Here is a 19,803-nt window from a genome sequence, read left to right as displayed (position 1 = left end):
TATACAAATAGAAAAAATCACACAATCTGTGTGCAGAAGTAGAAAAGGCTTTTCACAAAATTCAGCATTCTTCATTCTTTAAACAATAAGTAAAATAAAAATAGATGATGCTTCTATAACATGATAAACTATATCTACCACACTACAAAAGAAAGCATCATACATAATGAAGATACAATAAAGGCATTCCTACTATTCAAGGATGCCAAGCACCTGTATTAGCCAAGAAAATTAGACAAGAGATTATAAATATAAAACACTGAAAAGGAGGAGGTAATACTCCTTCTTTGTAGATGGCACATAGATGATATCATTATATACTGTTTTTTAAAAAAATTAACTGAAAAACTACTACACACACTAAGTGAATTCAATGAGATAAAATATGCAGACTACAATCGTTTTCTTATATATATAACAATAATAAAAAAAATTTTTAAGTTTACACAGTCAATAAAAAAGACTAACATCCAAAAAATGGGCATGGGATATTAATATTTCACAAAAAGAGGGAAAATGTTAAACATCACTCAACTTAGGAAAAACATAAATTAATACTAAACTGAGAACCAATTTTCACCTAAAAGATTGATAAAAACCCAAAAGTTTTATAACACACTCCAAATATGTGCCTGTGGAAAAACAGGCACTCATTTATTACTTGGGAATGTAAATCAGTGCAATCTCTTTGCAAAGAAATTTGGCAATATCTATCACACCGTCAAATGCATTTGCCCTGTGACATAATGATCCTGCTCTGAGAATTTATCCTACAAATATGTATATTTGCACATGTGTGAAATAACTGTACACAAAATTATTAACTACAGCATTGTTTGTAAGAGCAAAATACTGGAACCAACTCAAAAATCTATTGCTAGAATCTGTTTAATAAACTATGGTACAACCACATAATGGAATATCATGTGGTTATAAACAAACAAAAATAAGGAAATGTTCTATGCAGTGATATGAAAAGACCTCCAATATAGATATTATTAAACCAAAATATAAAACTGCAAAACAGGGTATGTAGTCCACTACTACTTCTGTAATAAAGGAATTAAAACAAAAATAAATATTTCAATTTACTTGGTAGCTACTAAAGAAACTCTATAACGATTTATTAGAAACTGCACATGCAAGTGGGAGAAATTGAGTGGGTAGCCAGAAGATGGAATGGGCATTGCATGTTTCTTACTTCAGTGCTTCATATGTACTGCTCCCTCTACTTAAACCACCCTCCACCTCCAACCCTCACCCCTCAACATCTTACCCCTGCTTCATCATTGGCTGGCTCCATCTCATTCTTTAAGCCTCAGCTTAAATAGCAACTCCCCAGAAAGTTTCTCCTTGACCAACTACCTAGGTAACCACATCCCCACCCCTACTCCTGAAAATACATTATACCTTGTGTTTCTTAGGGTTCTCTAGGGAAACAGAACCAGCAGGAGATATCTGCAAATGTGAGATTTTATAAACGTGTCTCATACAACTGGGGATGCATGAGTTCAAATTCCATAGGACAGGATGCACGAGTCCAAATAACGTAGGGCAGGATGCACGAGTCCAAATTCTGTAGGGCAGGCAGCGAAATGGCAACTCTGATGAAGATGTTCGATGAACTCCCCAGGAGATGCTGGCTAGCCAAAGAAGTGAAGGCTCTCTCTCTTCCTCCTTAAAAGTCTTCAACTGATTGGATTAAATCCAGCTGATTGAATTCTCTCATTGCGGAAGACACGCACTTCGTTGATATAATCAGTCGCAGATGCAGTCATCTGACTAATGATTTAGTAAACCAGCCGTCTGGTTTATTAAACAGTCACAAATGTCCTTCCGGTAATGGTTAGGCCACTGCTTGCTTGACCAGACACCTAGGCACCATCACCTGGCTAAGTTGACACATGAACCTAACTATCACATACCTGTTTGATTTCTTCAGAGCATTTATCATATGTTGTACTTATATATTTTTACTATTTTCAATTATTCTCCCCATCTCAACAGGACATTTCATAAAGGCAGAGACTTACCCCTGAACTTTTGTTGTCTAACACAGTACCTGAGACACAGCAGTCATGGCACACAGTAAATATATGATGAACCATTAAAGCGTATCATTTCCTACTCTTTGTATGCTCAGCTTATGTTGAGCAGAGGTGGGAGGTGAATTTGAAAATGTAGGGTGCAGACCTTGCATGCTAGGAGTTTTGATCAGAGGAATTTATAAACTTGCATTAGGAAAAAAATTCCATCCTTACTATCATTAACCTCTAACTGAAATTTAGCATTTCCTTCAACTATGATTTAGGAACTTACAGATATTTTTATCACATGCAGGTGTTAGAGATATTCAAAATATTGTTTTTGTGCATCAACACTTCAAACTTAGTTATTAGACCTGCCATTAGATCTTATTATTTTATGTGTTAATAAAGACACAAATATATGTAACTATTTTAATAACTTGATGACTGTATTTCAATGTACTTGGTTTATTTTGTGTTTTATTTTAGGTGTTCTAAAACATTATTCTGAAAAGGGATCATAGGCTTTACCAGAAAACCAAAGGGATCCTGGCACACATGCACACAAATTGAGTTAATAATAAAGGATCTGAACAAAGGTAAGAGGAGGAAGGAAAGTAAAAGCAATAGCTTTGAAAGATTAAACGATGTCACTGTACAGTAAGGGGAAATTGGCTGCAGAGTGACCAGTAAAGAGACTGTTTTAGTGTAAATGTATGAAATAATATGGGCTTGCACTCTACTGGTAATCAAGGGAATGGAGAGAGGCCCTCAAAAGGTCACCTTATGTAGATAGAACCCCCTCTCCAATCAGGAGAGGCTAAATCATTCAGGGTACATGTTCATAATAAGAATAGCTAACATCAATATATAAATCAGGCATCATTCTTCTTTATATCTCACTTCAACCTAACAACTCTTTAAGGTAGGTAATTGTATTATCCCTATTTTACAAATGAGACAAATGAGGAACACAGAGGTTAAATAACTTTCTCAAGTCTCACATTTAGTAAGTGACAGGGCCAAAATTTGAACCCAAATAGCCTGGCTCTACAGTCCACACCTTTACCCTTTACACTAGACTCAATATCATACAGCAATTTTGATCTACTCTACAAAATAATCAACAAATATTTAATGAGCATCTACTATGTACCAGGCATAGTTCTTGGGGAGATGCAGAGTTGAACACAGCAAAATCCCTACCTTCAAAGGATTTGTACTCATGTGGGAAAAGACAGACAATAAATTAAAATGTAACATGCCAGGTGGTAATTAAAATGTAACATGCCAGGAAGTAATAAATGTCAAGAAAAAAATAAAATATGACAAAGGGACAGAATGACAAGGGGTGAGGGATGGGGTGGTGCTCTGGGAGGGGACATCTAGCCTGAGGTAGGGATAATAAGGAGGAGGCAGCCATGGATAATTCTGGGTGAAGGACAGCAACTGACAGGGCCCTGCAATGGGAAAAAGCTTGGCAAATTCAAGTAACAGAGCAGTGAGGCCACGTTGTGCAAATGAGGAGATAGGCCATGGGAGACAAGTCAGATATGCAGGAGCCAGTTGGGCTAATTATGCTTGACCTTGAAAAGCAAATATCACACTTCAGAACACATAAATATACATTTACTTACATGTAAAACTTTGCAATTTTCCACTTAGAGGAGCATTTTTCAGTTAAGAACCAATTCAGAAATTAATGAATCATTGGTACAATGATAAGGAGACTTTTGGTGAATGCGACTTCATTTCCATTTCTTAAATATAAATATCTTAAAATTACTTAGAGATAGTGACTGTTCTGCTTTGCTAGAGCCGCTGTTATGCAAAATACCAGAAATGGTTGGCTTTTAAAAAGGGAATTTATTCAGCTACAAATTTACAATTCTGAGGCCATAAAAGTGTCCAAACTAAGGCATCAACGATAGGATACTTTCACTAAAGAAAGGTCAATGGTGTCCGGAAAACCTCTGTTACCTGGGAAGGCATGTGACTGGCATCTGCCAGTCCTTTGCCCCTGGGGTTCTGGTTTCAACATGGATTTCTCCAAAATGTCTCTGGGCTTCTGTCTCTCTTAGCTTCTCTCTCTGACTCTGTGCCTCCCTGCTCATTCTCCCAGGGCATATTTCTCTTTAAGCGTCTGGAATTCCTTTCTTAGCTTCTCCAGTGCAAGCTCTGGGCTTCATCTCTTAGTTCAGCATCTCCAAACGTCTTTCTGTCTGCATCTCCCAGTGTCTCCAAGCATCAGCGTCTGTGTGGGCTCTTGAGCTCTCTTAAGTACTGCAGCGAACCAATCAATACCCACCCTGAATGGACAGGATCCACACTCTCCATGGAAACGATCTAATCAAAAGGTGTCACCCACAGTTGTGAGTCACCTCTCCATGGAAACACTCAATCAAAAGGTTCCACCTAATGAGATTGGATTAAAAGATCACAGCGCTTTTGGGGTCCATAATAGTTTCAAACCAGCACAATGACTTTGAAATACTTGTTTTAAATTTCATTGAAAATAATAAATAGATAAATAAACACTAATTTAACTGAATAGTCATTGAAAGGTGTTTAAATGATGATGGCAATCTCTTTACACTCAAAATTATAACTAGAACAAAACCTCCTGAAAAGTAAGAGTGTCTTTATTATTTTTAGTCACAGGACCTATAACTTCGCCTGAAACAAAACTGGCACTCAATACATATCTGTAGCAGTGTTTGAAACGAACATTTCTGTAACAAACAGGGTAAGTATCTGCTTTTCTTCCCATATCTCCATTAGTAATCCTTTATTTTTTTTTCTGTAAGATTCTTAAGTTATGGTAGTATGACTATTTGCCTGACATATATTTACTTGATGGTCTACTTTCAATACCGAAGATTAAAATGTTTAGGTACTGCTGGTTATGTTACACCTTTTTAAATGGTTTAAATATTATTGAAATTCCATCAGACATTCTGACTATAAAGCACTGAAATAAAACTATAAAAAAATCAAAGCCATAAATATTAAAAATGCATCTACTTCTTCGCTAGCTTTCTAGTGACCTATATCTTTATTTCATTAATTCTTCCAGGGTCTCTTTTCCAAAAATAACTACAAATCTCTTATTTTCAATACATAACAAAACTCTGAAATTATCTGCCTTCCCAGAAAACTAATTTTGATTGAAGTAACAAAGACACTGTTTTTGAAACCTGAGCAAATGGATCAATGGAAAATCTTTCTCTGCTCTTTTTTAAAAAGTATGCCAAAGATGGGAAATGTGATAGGATCTTGGCAAAACAGAAACAAATAGACATGAGAGTGTTTGTTACTTAACTAAAAGCACCCACAAAACCCGTTTGAATAATGTCACACTTACCTATCCCAAGCAATATTGAGGATATTTATACCTATGGATATTTTTTTGCACTCCTTTTAGATCAAAATCTGACTATGAGTTACTTCTATTTTAAAGTTCCAATAAAACTGCACATGGGTCCAACCTGTTCTTCCATATGAGCAGGAACGAATATAGTTCTATCCAGAATCCATCAACACCTCCTTTTAAGTTGTGCTAGAGCACTCTAGCCTGCTAGGAGTATTGCCTTCATAATTCAAAAGCCTTTTCTTAAAACAAAATCTTTCATGTGTTAAAATAAGTTCAAGAATAAATGGCAAAACCACCCACATTTTGGTTGTGCACCCATTCTTGCAAGATTGTGAATAAATTATTTTCTTCCCCACAAAAAAAAAAAAAGAATAAATGGCAAATAATGTGTCCTCAGAATGAGTTCACTGAACTGTACCTATCAATGAGGGACTTAAACAGTATTTTTACTTCTATCAATTTTCCCATAATCCACTCCATTGTAGGGACTTTCTCTTCAAATAATAAAAATACTAAGGTTTTGTCTAAAGGCTCCTTTGGAACGTAAGCTTTTTTTTTTAACTTGGAAAGAAACTTGCTAAGGAATTGGAGGACTTGACAAAACAGGTGGTTCATAGAATTATATTTAGATCATGTCATATTTTTAGCGACCTGCCTATCTGCAGATGAGCACTGAGATTTGATTCAAGAGAAATGCCAATCAAATTCCGAAAACTTTCTTTTGATGATGATTAAAAGCAGCAAAATTTTCTTATTTCAGCATTGTGGCATTCATCCATATATTTTGTGCAAAAAAGTACTCTCCTGATTTCACTAAAGGGTACCAAAAAAAGTACAAAATGCAATTCCTTTGGATTGTTTTCCCAAATCATTTACAATTATCACATTAACATTGGCAACTAGAGAACAACATTCAATAATAAGGTACTGTTGAAAAAAATTAGTAACAAATTACTCTCAACTATTAATAAAATTGGATTTCCATTTAAGAACTTAATCACTGTTGGTTACCACCATGGAGACTAAAATATTTAGTTTCTCAATCTTTAATCATAAATCATAAAAGACTCAGTATGACATTTGTAAGAAGGGAACTTGGATTAAGTCTTGGGCAAGTTATTTCATATCTCTGATTCTCAGTTACATCATCTGTAAAACAAAATAGAAGTAATTCTACCTATCTAATTACCTGAGAAAGGTAACATGTGACAAAATGATGTTTATAGCAGGAGTCCAATAATTATGTTTTGAAATCAAATTTATTTGGAAATGGAATGAAAAATTCTCTATTAAAAACATAGATGATATAGGCATTCTTTATACCATCGGCAGAGTATAAATGCTTTATGATAAAAGGCCATGAAGATTAACTCTGAGATACATTTTTATTTGCTCAATATAAAAATGTATCTCTCCCTGACAGTTCCTTATTGTAACACCATTTATCATGCCTAGGAAATAGTATATTACACATAAGCACAAACTGAGTGAATGAATGAATGATATGAAGAAAACATGAAAACTAAGTCCAGAGGCATAAAGTGGAAAGCTTACTGTAAAGTATTTGAAAATAGGAGTCTTTCTTCTCTTCTTTAACTTATTTATCCTCCCCATTATACGCAATAATGCCACATCTACAGTCTAAAAGTAGAGGAGACTTGTTGCTGATAACTTCATCAAGTATCCTGGTCCATGAGGATCAAGAAAATAAAACTAAGACGCAGCTCTCATCCACCCAAGATTTACGTAGCCAAAAGGCTCAGGTTTAAACAGTGTGTTCCAGAAACATCAATGAAAAGGAGTAAATTCTATAATATTTCTCTTTCTTGTAGGCACTGAGGTGTTTTGGAAGTCATATGAACTCAATAAAAGTGGAGAGAACTGTCAAAGAAATGGCTGCACTCTTGTGAGGTCTGGGTAGTGGTTTTGGGACAACCTCTCCGTGAAGACATAAAACCTAAAATCATTATGACAATGAGCAACATAAAACAATTATAAGAAATCATTAATATTATTTTGTAGGTGTATAAAGGAAAAATATTCATGATGAACTATCGAAGTGTTATAAAGTAATATTATTTTAAAAAGTCAAAAATACACATACTATCTAGAAAGAGATATGCCATACATCTGCCAGACCATCTGTCATACTGGAGCAAATATTTTCCTGGTTTATCATTTAACTTGTTTACAATTATTTTAACATATTATATTCTTTATTATTTAGGCAAAACCATCAGTTTTTTTCATGTGCTATATCTCCCTTTGCATTTTTCCCTATCTACAGTTTACAATACATAGTAATTTTCTCCATATTCTTAATGCAGCTGAAATTTTATTGGTTTATAGCAAGGTGAGAATCCAATAGTTTCTTTCTCTTTCTAATAGATTCTTGGCATTTGCAAATGTAACATAAATGCCTTGGCAATTGTCATAAGAAACTGACTTGAAGCAATTACCAAAACTTGATCTACCATCAGAAGCCAACTAAGTTTTTGAGGGATTATATTGCCAAAGAACACATAAGCCTCGACTAAAAAAGTCTTTTACCTATAAAACAACCTACAAACCCTCAGAATTACCCTAGCATTCCTGAAGCCCTCGCAGACAGCATCCTCTCCAAGATCTTATTTTAGATTTGGCCATGAAGGAGGACGGACAAGACTCTCCCAGAGGGCAGAACCTGGGATGTTGGAGACTGATGGACCAGAAACACGAATCAAGGAAGGTCTGATCAAGAACTTCTCTCCTTCCAGGGCACTGGATCTCTACGATTCCTCCCCAGGAGTCCAAAATTCCTAAAAATCAGTGCCTATTAGGTGTCTCCTCTTCTTCCTGAAGGAATTTTCTACTGTGGTTAAGGTTAGGGGTACAGACATGCTGATAACTGTACACTGGGTTGGAGAGAGGGACAGACAATTTGTCTTTTTAATTCATAAGTTGCCAAACCACAGAAAGCCACATCCGGACCTTATGAAAAAGACTGTGCATTACCCAGAGAACCTGGACTTGAACCAGGGGCAGTGCCTAGATGGTACTTGAGGCTGTGCCCTTTGACACAAGATGAGTATGTCTGACATGCAGGAAAAAGAGAACAAAGGGATGTTTGCTGATGGAAGGGCAGCCTGTGACAAATACTATTAGTGATCAGCAGTATCTCTGTTCCTCTCTCCTTCCTGGGCATTTCCCAGCCATTCTTCTATCTGGGTAGAGTTATACAATTTTCATTAATAGAACATACACAGAGGTGGTGTGTGTCACCTTTGGGCTGAGGCAGTTAAAAACAGGGATGCTTTCTCCAAGCTCTTACTATGGTAATAAATTGTTTAGCTCATGAATATACTTTTAATTAATAATATCAATGCTGTTCCAATAGGAAGGACATTACTGTATCTCTAATACCTAACAGTGGCTGGCACATAATATATTATTAATGGATAAGTATTTATTGAAAAAAATGAATGATCTGTTTCTTTCTCTGAATATTAGTATGAATCAGTACAGTTTAATTGAATATATTTTATGGATAACAGAAGTTACCATCAGAAAAAACAGGAATAAAGCTACAAATAACAAGGGTGAAATATAAGTTCATATGAATTAAGTAACTAAATGGAGCACAATTAACTTAGGTATTACCTAGAAAGATTTAATTAATGTAATTTTTAAAAATATATCCAAATAAAATTGCTTAAAAATTTTTCCTGCATTGAATTACTGATGTAAAGAATAACTAGCCTGAAGAATTGGCACATATTAATACAAATTAACTGCATTATCTCATTCAATCATATATGTATTTAGCATTTCCATACGCCAAGTACTATATTAGGTGCTAAAATGAAAAGGACTGCAATCCCTACACTCACAGTCTGCAAATGAAATACAGAAATTTGAATAAATAACTTCAATTAAATTTATGATGAGAGCTACATACAAAGTCCAGTGGTGGAACAAAGGAAGTATTCAAGAAGTCACAGACACTTCTTAAGTGGCCATCACCAGGTCCTCACCTACCCCACCATCTCCTTCTCTGAGGAAGTCACAAATACACACTAAGCTGCCACCCTCCAGCCTTAACCTACTCCCACCTCCTTTTCTATTGTGTCCATTCCACAACCCAGGGAAACGTTAAATCTAATGAAAAAGCCCTGTCAGACCTTAAACTGGGAAACCAAGAACAAGCAGCCCCAAAAGCTAATCAAGGCAAGAATTCTCAGTGGCAGGGCCCCTCTCCCAGAGGTGGATAAATAGCACACTAAGTGGGATAGATTTGTCTCTCTTCTCCAGTGCAAAGGGTGATGTGTGGAGCTACCATCCATTGACCACAACCCAGAGCAGTTTTCAACCATCCAGTGAGACAGGACATAATGGGACTTCCTCCCCGGCTCTTTTGGGCTTTTTGTGCTTGTAAGTGACAAGGAGGTTATTTGCCTTTCTGGACTCTACATGCTGTGCAAGTAATAAAGAGGTCATTGGCTGAAAGTTTCTGTTGTATCCATGACCCTGTGTTCCCATGACACGACGTTGTAGCAACTTGCTCCACAAAAGGCCTGGTCAGCTCTGCCTGGAGCAGATCAGGGAAGAGGAAAGACTCAAAATGGATATTGAAGGATGGGTAGAAGTTTAAGGGAAAAGATTGTAAACAGAGAGAAGAACAAATATAAATTCAAACAATTAGGAAGATTAAAGTAAACTTAGGATAGACTCAAACAAATGTTTCTGGAATTATCTCTTTCTCACCAGCTGTTCCTCTATCACTGCCTTTCTTAGTTAATAGCCACAAAAGTCATTAGAACCATTTTGGTCTCATTCTCTCACAGTCTAAAATTCTAATGGGTCTACACAGGGTTTCTCAACCACGGCATTATGGACATTTGGGGCTGGATATATCTTTGTTGGAGAGGGCAGTCCTGTGCATTGTGGATGTTCAGCAGCATCACTGGCCTCTACCCACTAGAGGCCAGTGGCACACACCTCCCCTCTGTTATGAGAACTGAAATGTCTCCAGACATTGCCAAATGTTTCATGGGAACATAACTGCCCCTGGTTGAGAATCACTGGTCTACTGCAGTGCACCTTCCAACCCTCTCTTCTCCATCCCCACAGTGACTAAATTACTTCAAACAGGCCGCTTCTATACTACCTGTGTATGGAGGACTACAACGATGGTTCTCTCGGTCCCTCAGTGCACCTGCACATGTGTAAGGAAAGAGCCCTTCTATCACAGCAAACTAACCCACCATCTACCATTCAAGCCCTCACTCCTTAGCAGTAGCCACCTGATTCCATTCTTACCTTTCACCCTTATCTCCCGATCTACCCTACTTTGCAGTTACACAGATCCACATGAAGTCCTTGCACTTTCATATCTACATGTTTATTCATCCTTCAAAGTCCATTTGGGAAGTCTTTCCTAGCATAGATCTAACAACTTTCTTAATCACTCCTTCCCTAATCACTTCTTCCTCAAAGTTCTCACAACATTTCATATAGACTTCTCTTAACAGCACTTAAATGGCACCTTTATTAAATGTGTGTGCTCCTGCTATCACTATTTGGTGGCTCTGAGATGCTGAGCATAACTGACCTAGGACTCGAGCTTCTGCGCTTTGTTCATGCTCAGCCATACCTCCCATGGTTTCTCCCAGGCAATAACTGAGTGCGGCAGAGATACTAAGGTAGACCCGATCTTGTGAAGCATGGGACTTTTCTCCCCACCAAAAGTTGCTCGAGGAGGGCTTTGCTGAACTGTTCTTAGGCTGCCCAGCAGCCTAGGATGCTTCCATCCAAAGTTTTCTTCCTCTCTCCTTCACCTGTTTCAGACTTACACTGCTATCGTAGCTCTCTATTTTGTCTTGCACAGACACTTCCTTGCACATTTAATCCTATCTTGGCATCTGCTTCTCAGATAATATACACTAAAATGTTAAAAGTAGAAACAGAAAATTCTTAATAATGCTGTTTTAGTACTTGAGTGAGTACATATATAATTAAAACGGGTCCTTTGGGATTTTTCAACAAAGAAAAACATGACAATAGGATAGCAGGTGTAATGATTCGAAGCTATACTAGTGCTCGGCTAATAGGAAGTTGAGAAAATAATATAACTTAAAATTTTGTCAGAAAAGAAAATCCAATAAAGACACTATTAATATTTTCCATATTTTTATTTCCTATCTGATCAAGAAGTCACTAGAACAACCCAATAATCTATCATCACAGAGCATTAACGTCTGTCATGATGCAAAATGGTTTGTAAGAGATGCTACAAAAATATACACACAGCCACTATAAGCTACTCCATGAGAATACTGCATAAGCCAGATGCAAATGTCTTGTTTTATGACATCTGGAAACTGTTTCCTGAAACCAAAAGACTGCATTGCTTCAAATCCTACCAAGAAATAGTGAAGTTAACTGTCTAGGCAGTTGGGTTAGTCCCTGAGGGCCTTTGGTTGAGGGAGCCCACCGGGTAATATAAGAGGGTTACCAGAGGCACAATGGATTGTTGGGAAGAGCCTTTGTAAGATTTATGCATACCATCCTGATAAGTATATACCAATAATATTCCAACTTATTAAATATTGACTTCTAGTTTGGCAAGAGTATTTATCAACATTAAGAGAAGAAGGATAACACGACCATCAAAAAGAAGTTTAGAGTTGCGCATTGGGAATATTAACACCTGATACCTATAAATTCTGTGGATTAATTCTCAATGGATTAAAAACAAAGAATTTGTTTAGCTATTAAACTATTTATAGAAAATTCTATGATTCAGCTCCATTTTCATATCTACCACGGGTTTTGGAAATGTGTAAGTAAACCTGTTTTGAGAAATGTTTGAGTAATGACGTAAGTAAATACTTATACCTATAGAAACAAAATTTACAGAGAAAGAAAGATCAGAAAAGCAAGAGTTATACACATGTTAAACAAAGAAAATTTCTGGCCGACTCTTAGCCCCCTTCTGCTTTTGGGGCCCAAAACACTTAGGAAAGAAAACTAAACAACAATACTAGTCATGGCCCAGTGATTAAGGGAAACAGAAAAACATGTAAATAACAAGACTTCTAAAAATGGAAAAAATAAACATTAAGAAATTAAAAGAAAACATTGGTTCACATAGTTTGGGTTAATCTCGACACTAGAAACTAAATGAAATCAATAAATATGGTGAGGTGTCAATTTTAACTAATGGATATACAAGGATAATATTTTAAAAATATTAATCTGATTTGTTTTTTTATTCCTTTCCTCTAAAACTCACATTCACCAGCAGCCACCAGAGAAGGGAGGAGGGATGCCATCTGATGTGGGAAGACAGAGGGGTATGGGTCAACTAAACGAGATGTGAAAGGAGAACTCAAGGGATTCTGGGAAGCAAAGGGAGATGCAGGCAAGAGAAACAGATGGTAAGAGGTGTGTGCACTAATTTCTCCACTGGGGGCTAAAATCCTGGAGACAAATGACATATTGGATTGTTTAAGGGGACTGCTAAGAGAGGAACTTCAGCATAGTGGCTATGTGTGACTCTGGGAAAGTATTCTGAAGCCCCACACACTGCAATTAGAGATATGGCAGGGTTTGGCAAACGGAGGAGCTGAGTACTGCATGACTCCCTAATGTCAGGGAGGATTTCAGGCCCTTAAAGGCATCTGGAAGATTACTAACAGCATAATCAAACCAGCTTACAAAGGAGGATTGCTGCAGCAAGAGCAGAGTGACCCTGTATCTGAGGGTTGTGCAGTGCATCAGCCAGAAAAGAAACCACACTGGAGTAGTAGCCAGAACTCAGAGGGACATGAAGCACCAGTGAGAGCCTGGGAGAGGATGAGTTAGCAAGCAGCACCACTAAGCCCTAAGTGAACAAAGAGAAGAAGACCACAAGTTCTCAGGCCCAGAATTCAATTGCTACTGCCAGGAAGGTTCAAGGAGACATGGGCACAACGGACATCACTAGAGACTAGAGATGCTGGAGGAGAGTACAATTTCCCTATCCTCCTCCTAAACAACAGGAACACCTCGTAACACTTTAAGACCATGTAAGTGGGTCAATTTTCATTAATGGCAATGAGTGCTTGAATCTAGCAATGTATGAGACAATACACATTAGCAGAAAAAAGGAGGAAATCATATGATCATATCAATAAATTTAGGAAAAGCAATTGATAAAACAGAATATCCATTCATGATTAAAAGCAAAAGCAAAAAAAAAGAAAAAAACTAGAAATCGAAAGAACTTCTCTAAATAAGAATGTTTCCAAAAATCTTTAGCAAACATCAATCTTAATGTTTAACAAATTGACAGATGTCAAAGCCAGATCATCATCATCAAAGTCAAGTGCACAAGATCACAAAGATAAGCCATAAAGCAGACAGGTGCATGGCCAGATTAGCATTGTTGAATTCCCTGGATCTATATCAAGGTTGATCTGCAAACAACCCAGCTATTCCAGGCTGTGAGTACCATAATTTTATCTGGATTTAAAGACTGATCTGAGACTAAAGAGAAGATTCTGGTATAATGATAATGAATTCTAAAACCTGTGAGAAGTTTTATTTTTTAAAGAAACAATCCATCTAAATAAAGTTAATGTTAGATCTAGGGTAGAAATAAAATATGCAAAAAATATACATATGTATATATATTTAAATCATACATATATAAAACATAGATCTATATGTTTTAGAGCTAATATCAGAAATGAGAAAAATAAAAAAAATCATTAATCTCATTAGTAATTTAGATTCATAATTGAGCATTATCAAACTACTGAAAAAAATTTAGATCCTGGTACCTCTAGTTACTTGCTACGTTACTGGGAAAATTTCCATCTCTACAATGACTAATTGTCCCCAACTCAACCTTACACAAATGCAATTAGACTAAGCAAGATAAAACTGAGTTACATAAGTATGAAAGTAAAATTCTAAATGTTAAAACAAAATTAATAAACTGATAATATGAATACATCTTTCAAAAGCAAAAGTGCCAATATAAATCAGATTAATAATGCATGATGAGTATTAGGCAACTGTATCCATGATACAGCGACAGAAAAAGATGAACTCCTACTATGACTCAAAAACATCAACTTTTTTCTGTATTGGAAAGGGGATGTTGAATAATAATTTGAACAATACCAACATTAGGAATCAACATGAACAGAAACATGATTCTTAATAATGCTTCCCATCTGGAATGTTTTTCTGTGCCATAAAACACTAAATCAAAAAAAACATATTGACCATGACAAATTTGTGGTAGTAAATCTAGGATTTACATTTTTAAACGTTCTAGAAAAGAGAACATTTCTCTCTCCTTTGATGTATAAGTACTGTGTAAATATTAGTGTGTTCCTGCCATTCTGATGTTGCCAGCATTTTATGCTATCTACAACAGAAAGGAAGGAAACTGTTCAAGGCATTCCTTGTGAATACAGTTCAAGATAATAGCAAGAAAGAGAGTAAAGAGATTTTCCAAGTTTGCTTAGTAATGACCAATGCTCATCACCCATGAAGGCTTCTTAATCAATTAACCTGAGAAGAAATATTACATTTGGTTTGGAGAGAACCATTAACAATTTTTTACTTAATCAGAAAGTCAGTAGTGATGGTGTTCTGAAAATGCCTTTGAACAACTTTCTAAAGGTATCATTTTTTAAACTGGCTAACAAAAGCTAGGGCACTTAGGAAAAATGCTGGAAACCTGAAACAAATTCCCAGTCCTTGTGTCTTATTCAATATGTATTTATCAGGAGGAGTTACTGATGAAGTGAGCTAGTATCTATTTTAAAACAAGTGTTCTTAACCTGGGGTTCCAAGAACTTGGATGGCAAAAAGTTGCATCTTTATTTTCACTAACCTCTCACTGATACTTAGCAAATCCTTCAATTATGAATTTAGGCAATATTACAGATATTGTGACTATAGTACAATAAAACGATACTTAACATCATATCAGAATTGATGTAACTAGCTAGATTGTTTATACTTGTCATCACTACAAAAGTATGGTAGTAAATAGACCAGCCAATAGATCTTATTATTTAATGCACTACAAAGAAGTAGAAATTATTCTATCACAATTGAGTTTTATAATATTTTTATTACTTTTTAAAAAATTTAATTGGCTTCCTTTATAAAATTATGTATTTTATTTTGCACATTTAAAAGTATTATGCTGAAATGTCCTGGGTTTCACCAGACTGCAGAAGGAGTTCATGGCAGAAAATGGTTAAGAATCTCTGTTTTAGAGTGAGTGAAGCAAATGAAACACATAGAGCTCAATATTTCATTCATTTCCTCTTTCCTAAGTGAACTCTTTACAGAATCTCCTTCTCTTATTCTAGTTACTCTAATGATCATTTCTCATTTCCAGGCATTTGGGTCTTTGAAGACAGACTCTACATTTTTAAGTGCTATGCATTTATTTAAACAGGCAAATTCAAGCTCTTCCCTATTCTGTAATGGGCTATCCCTACACTATCCTCATACTATCAACAAAACATCTGTTTTTCCTTTTGTTTATCCAACCTTCCCAGTGGAAGACCCATTTCACATTATTTATGTTCATTCTCCTTTTCTTCTATCATTCCAAATTCAAGGGACAAAATTAGTAAATTCAGTTGCAGAACTGAGAGGATTCCACTGCAATAAGTGGTTAGGTATGGGCCACACTCCACTTGTAGCAGAGGCCCTAAGAGCCACTCCCTGAAAGTGGCTAACATCTGACACTATCAAGAAAGATTCAGCCTTGCATGGAGCGGTCGATTTTACCCAGCAGGGAATGACATGCTGATCCTTGCATTCGCACCTTCCGCACCGCTCTCCCCACTGCTGGAGGGAGTGGCCTCAATTTGGGTGTCAGCTCCCTGGTGGCTCACCAGGAATTCCTGGATCTCCAATCAGTGGAGGAAATCCGCTTCCCCCCTCTCTGAACGCGGCCACTGACGGATTCCAAGAAAGTGCCAAGAGCCCCTCGCGCACTTACCAGACCTCCACACAGGCTGAACACTGCAGTGTGTTCCTCCCGAGCGTTGACCTGGCCGCGGTAGAAGCAGTGGCGCAGGTCCGGGGGTGCCGCGCTGCGCTCCTCCGCTCTACCCAAATGCACCACTGTGTAGCCCGCAGCCAGGAAGGACGCGTCGGCGCTCAGGTTCAGCTGGAAGAGCTGCCCGTAGGCACTGATGCGGTAATGGGTCCTGAACGGCGTGGGCTCCAGAGCCTCTGAGCTGCGTTTCTTCCGGCTGAAGTAGCGGCTCTGAGGGAACACTTCTCCAAACTCACTGACCCGCGCAGGGGTCACCACTTCGTAGGAGGCCAGTGTCCTCACCAGGGCTTCTGCAACCACAGCGATAAGCCCTGTTAGCCCCCACTCCTTCCCAACTCTTCAACCTCAAACTTCTTCAATCAAACTGTAGCGCCCAAGATCCCAAGTCCCACTACATTCGTGGGGGTGACTGCCACGACAAATGCACACATGTTGACTGGCACGCACACATACGCACGCACACACACGTGCCAACTGTGACTGTGCGTGCTCCGCTTTCTCACATCTCTGCTTGCTCCACCCTCCTCAAGCAGACTGCCACTCCTGACCCTGAGCAGCCCACCTGCTTCCCCAGCCTCTCGTCGCTTCCCTGCCGCCACTAACTCGGTGTTCTCGTAATGCACGCGCCGCGTGGCCCAGAGAGTGAGACTCGTCCCTGCCCGGGGCGCGCGATTCCTCGAAACCCAACACAGCTGCCCTTCTCGGGATGCTACTGGCTAGCTGATCCCGGAGTTCCGAAAGACCCTGCAGAGCCAGGGCCCCCTTAACGGGCTGAGCCGCTCGTCCCCTCTGTCCGAATGTCCCACCCGGGCCTCGCGCCCCACAGTGCCGCTCACGGCGTCCCGCGGTGACCTTACCTTGCCTGGGGTGGAAGTGAACTTCCCAAGACTTGGTGATGAAGAGCGAGAGCTGGTAGAGCAGCCCCGTCAGCCACTTGGCCACCCTCATGGTTCCACTCGGGGGATCTCGAACAGGGAGGCCAACCAGAGCCGCCGGCCTCCCAGCCGACCTCCCCCGCGCTCCGCTGCCTCTCCTCCCTCTCGCCCGAGGGTCTTGGCGCCGGCCGCTGCGGCGCCTCAGCAGCCTGCGGAGCAGCAACCAGGGCCCCGGGCCGGCCCGTCTCGCCACACCGCCAGTCTCCACTCCCTGAGCCGCTGCTTCATCGCACTGCTGCCCCGCAGCGCCCTGCTCGCTCTCAGCAGCTTCGCTCCCCTTCCCGCGCACGCACAGTCCTCGGGAACCCTCTCCTTAGGTCCAGCTGAAGACCAGGAAACTACTCGACCTAGCAGGAACGATGCCAATATAGCCACCCCCGGCGGGGCGAGCCCCGGGAGAGCCCGCCCCTAGAGGCCCAGCCCGGCCAATCAGCACCAGGCGCGGCCCGGGCTTGACCCACCCTTGCGCAGCTCCTCCCGCGACACGCGGAGTGCGGTCCCCGCTGGCTCCGGCTGAGGTGAGCAATGATCTGCGCAGCCCCGAGACCCGTCTGCACACCAATCCGGTACGTATAATGCCTAGAGTTGATACAAACCGCGATGCCAAGGTCTAGATAAGTGATAGGTGCCTAAGGTTTTTAATTCTTAAAATGAGTGACAAGAGTCAGATAGCAAGTTTCTGTTGTTTACGTTTCAAGGTAATTTTAGGCCTCTCAAATGTGATAAAATAAACAACAGGAAGTTCCTGTGGCAAAGAAAGATTTACCGTGATGCTAATAAAGCTTAATTGCCAGGCTTTTTATTTGCAAGGGCCCCTATGTGCGCTGGGCATTGAAGAGTGTTGTACGTGGGCGTGGGCGACGCAGAGGTTGTAATCAGCGAGCACTTCTGTATGATCATTTCTGGCAGTTGCCTAAAGAAAAGGGCCAGGATGAAAAGGACCTGATCTCCAGAACTCCAGCAACTTATTGTGATTTATTTTTCCTTCTAAATATTCAGTTTTGCACTTCATTTTGTATAACAGGCCCACAAAGTTCGGTAAGCATAAAAATCCACAAAGCTTATATATGCTCTTGCTGTGGGTCGTGATTTTTATGAAACTTTCTGCTTGTAGTTGCAGAACGTTCTGTTTCTGTATGTCCTTCCATAATATCCAAAGGACCCCTGTTCTGCCATTATCCTCCTCAACAATTATTCTAGCTCTGAATCCAGTTGTGTTGCCTTTTGTCTGTTGAATTGGATAAACCTCAGTGGCAGCAGAAAGCATTATTTCAGTACTACTTTCTCATTTTCCAAATTCACCTGTTTGATTTTCAGGGTCCATAATTACTTCTCTGTATAATCATATGAAAACAAAGGGGGAGAAAGTAGTCAGATTGTCTTGAAATCCAACCAAGGCAACAAAAGAATATGAGAAAAAAGTAAAGGTGAATCTTCATGAAGACAAAGGAATACATTTTCAACTCAACTCTCTGCCCTTTCTCTTCTGATCTCTCCACAATGGAAATTCTATTCTTTTTGAACTGACTTCTGATGACATACTTCTTCACTTTTATATCAAATACTTGTTCATTTGTTGTTCACTACAAATGTGCAGCAATCTTGTTCAAGTAAGAAAAGTTTAATCTTATATCCTCCAAGGAAATTACCCAGCATGGTGATGGTGATTAGTCCACAATCATTCCCCTTCCTCACAAGTGTCATTTCACACATCAGAGAATTACAGACTTCTGGTGTCTTTTTCTAAGTTAAGCATACTGTTGCTCTGAACAGAAATAAAAATGAACTTTTCCCACACCTTTCTGTTTTGTGATTAGCTTCAGTACATTGTAATTTAAAGGCATTTTAATTACATTGGAGCTCTGAATGTTTCTTTATAGTATGAACCATGCCTTCTCTCATAAAAAATAACAAAATAGAACTACACTTGTTTAATTTAGCTATCTGACTGCTAACTTCAGGCAAAATATGCATTTCATTTCCATCACTGATGTTAATTACTCAAAGCTGTATTTGCAATGGAGAATTTCATTTTCAGTCTGTTCTAATTTTTTTGGAAACGCTATTTAAAAAATAGGGCTATTTCTTTTTTTAAAGAAATGGGACAGTGTGTGGGATGTGTGTTCTATGTCTTTATAATCTTCACAATGTTCATTAAAAAGTATTATTTCTCTCATCTTACAGAAAATAAATGTCACATTACCATATGGCATCTAAATAACTAAATCTGGATTTCTACCAATCCTTTCTGACTACAAATGCCTTTTCATTATACCAGGCTATGAATGTTACCATACTCACATTGTTTGTCTCACTCTCTTTCTCCTTCTCTACTAAAGAAAATATCATGAATAAGCTAATTTATGTCATTTAAAACAATCATTTCCTCTGGCATGCCAGGCACTATAT

General features: G+C 38.7%; 1 protein-coding gene across 3 annotated transcripts in view; it reads right to left on the bottom strand.

The window, feature by feature from the left end:
* ADAMTS20 (ADAM metallopeptidase with thrombospondin type 1 motif 20) overlaps positions 1–17,495 on the bottom strand; it is a 189,877-nt gene extending 172,382 nt beyond the window's left edge. For all 3 annotated transcript variants that reach the window (XM_037847952.1, XM_037847954.1, XM_037847953.1), the window contains exons 1-2: positions 17,317–17,495; positions 16,400–16,749 (exon numbers count right to left, since the gene is read on the bottom strand). In XM_037847952.1, coding sequence (XP_037703880.1) covers positions 16,400–16,749; positions 17,317–17,407 — 441 coding nt within the window. In that variant the 5' untranslated portion in view covers positions 17,408–17,495. The remainder of the gene's footprint in view (positions 1–16,399; positions 16,750–17,316) is intronic.
* Between the last annotated feature and the right edge of the window lie 2,308 nt (positions 17,496–19,803).

This window comes from Choloepus didactylus, chromosome 8 (genome assembly GCF_015220235.1).
Source record: "Choloepus didactylus isolate mChoDid1 chromosome 8, mChoDid1.pri, whole genome shotgun sequence".
Taxonomy (NCBI): Eukaryota; Metazoa; Chordata; class Mammalia; order Pilosa; family Megalonychidae; genus Choloepus; species Choloepus didactylus.
The sequence above is the reverse complement of the archived record's forward strand: the minus strand, read 5'-3'. Positions and strand labels throughout refer to the sequence as shown.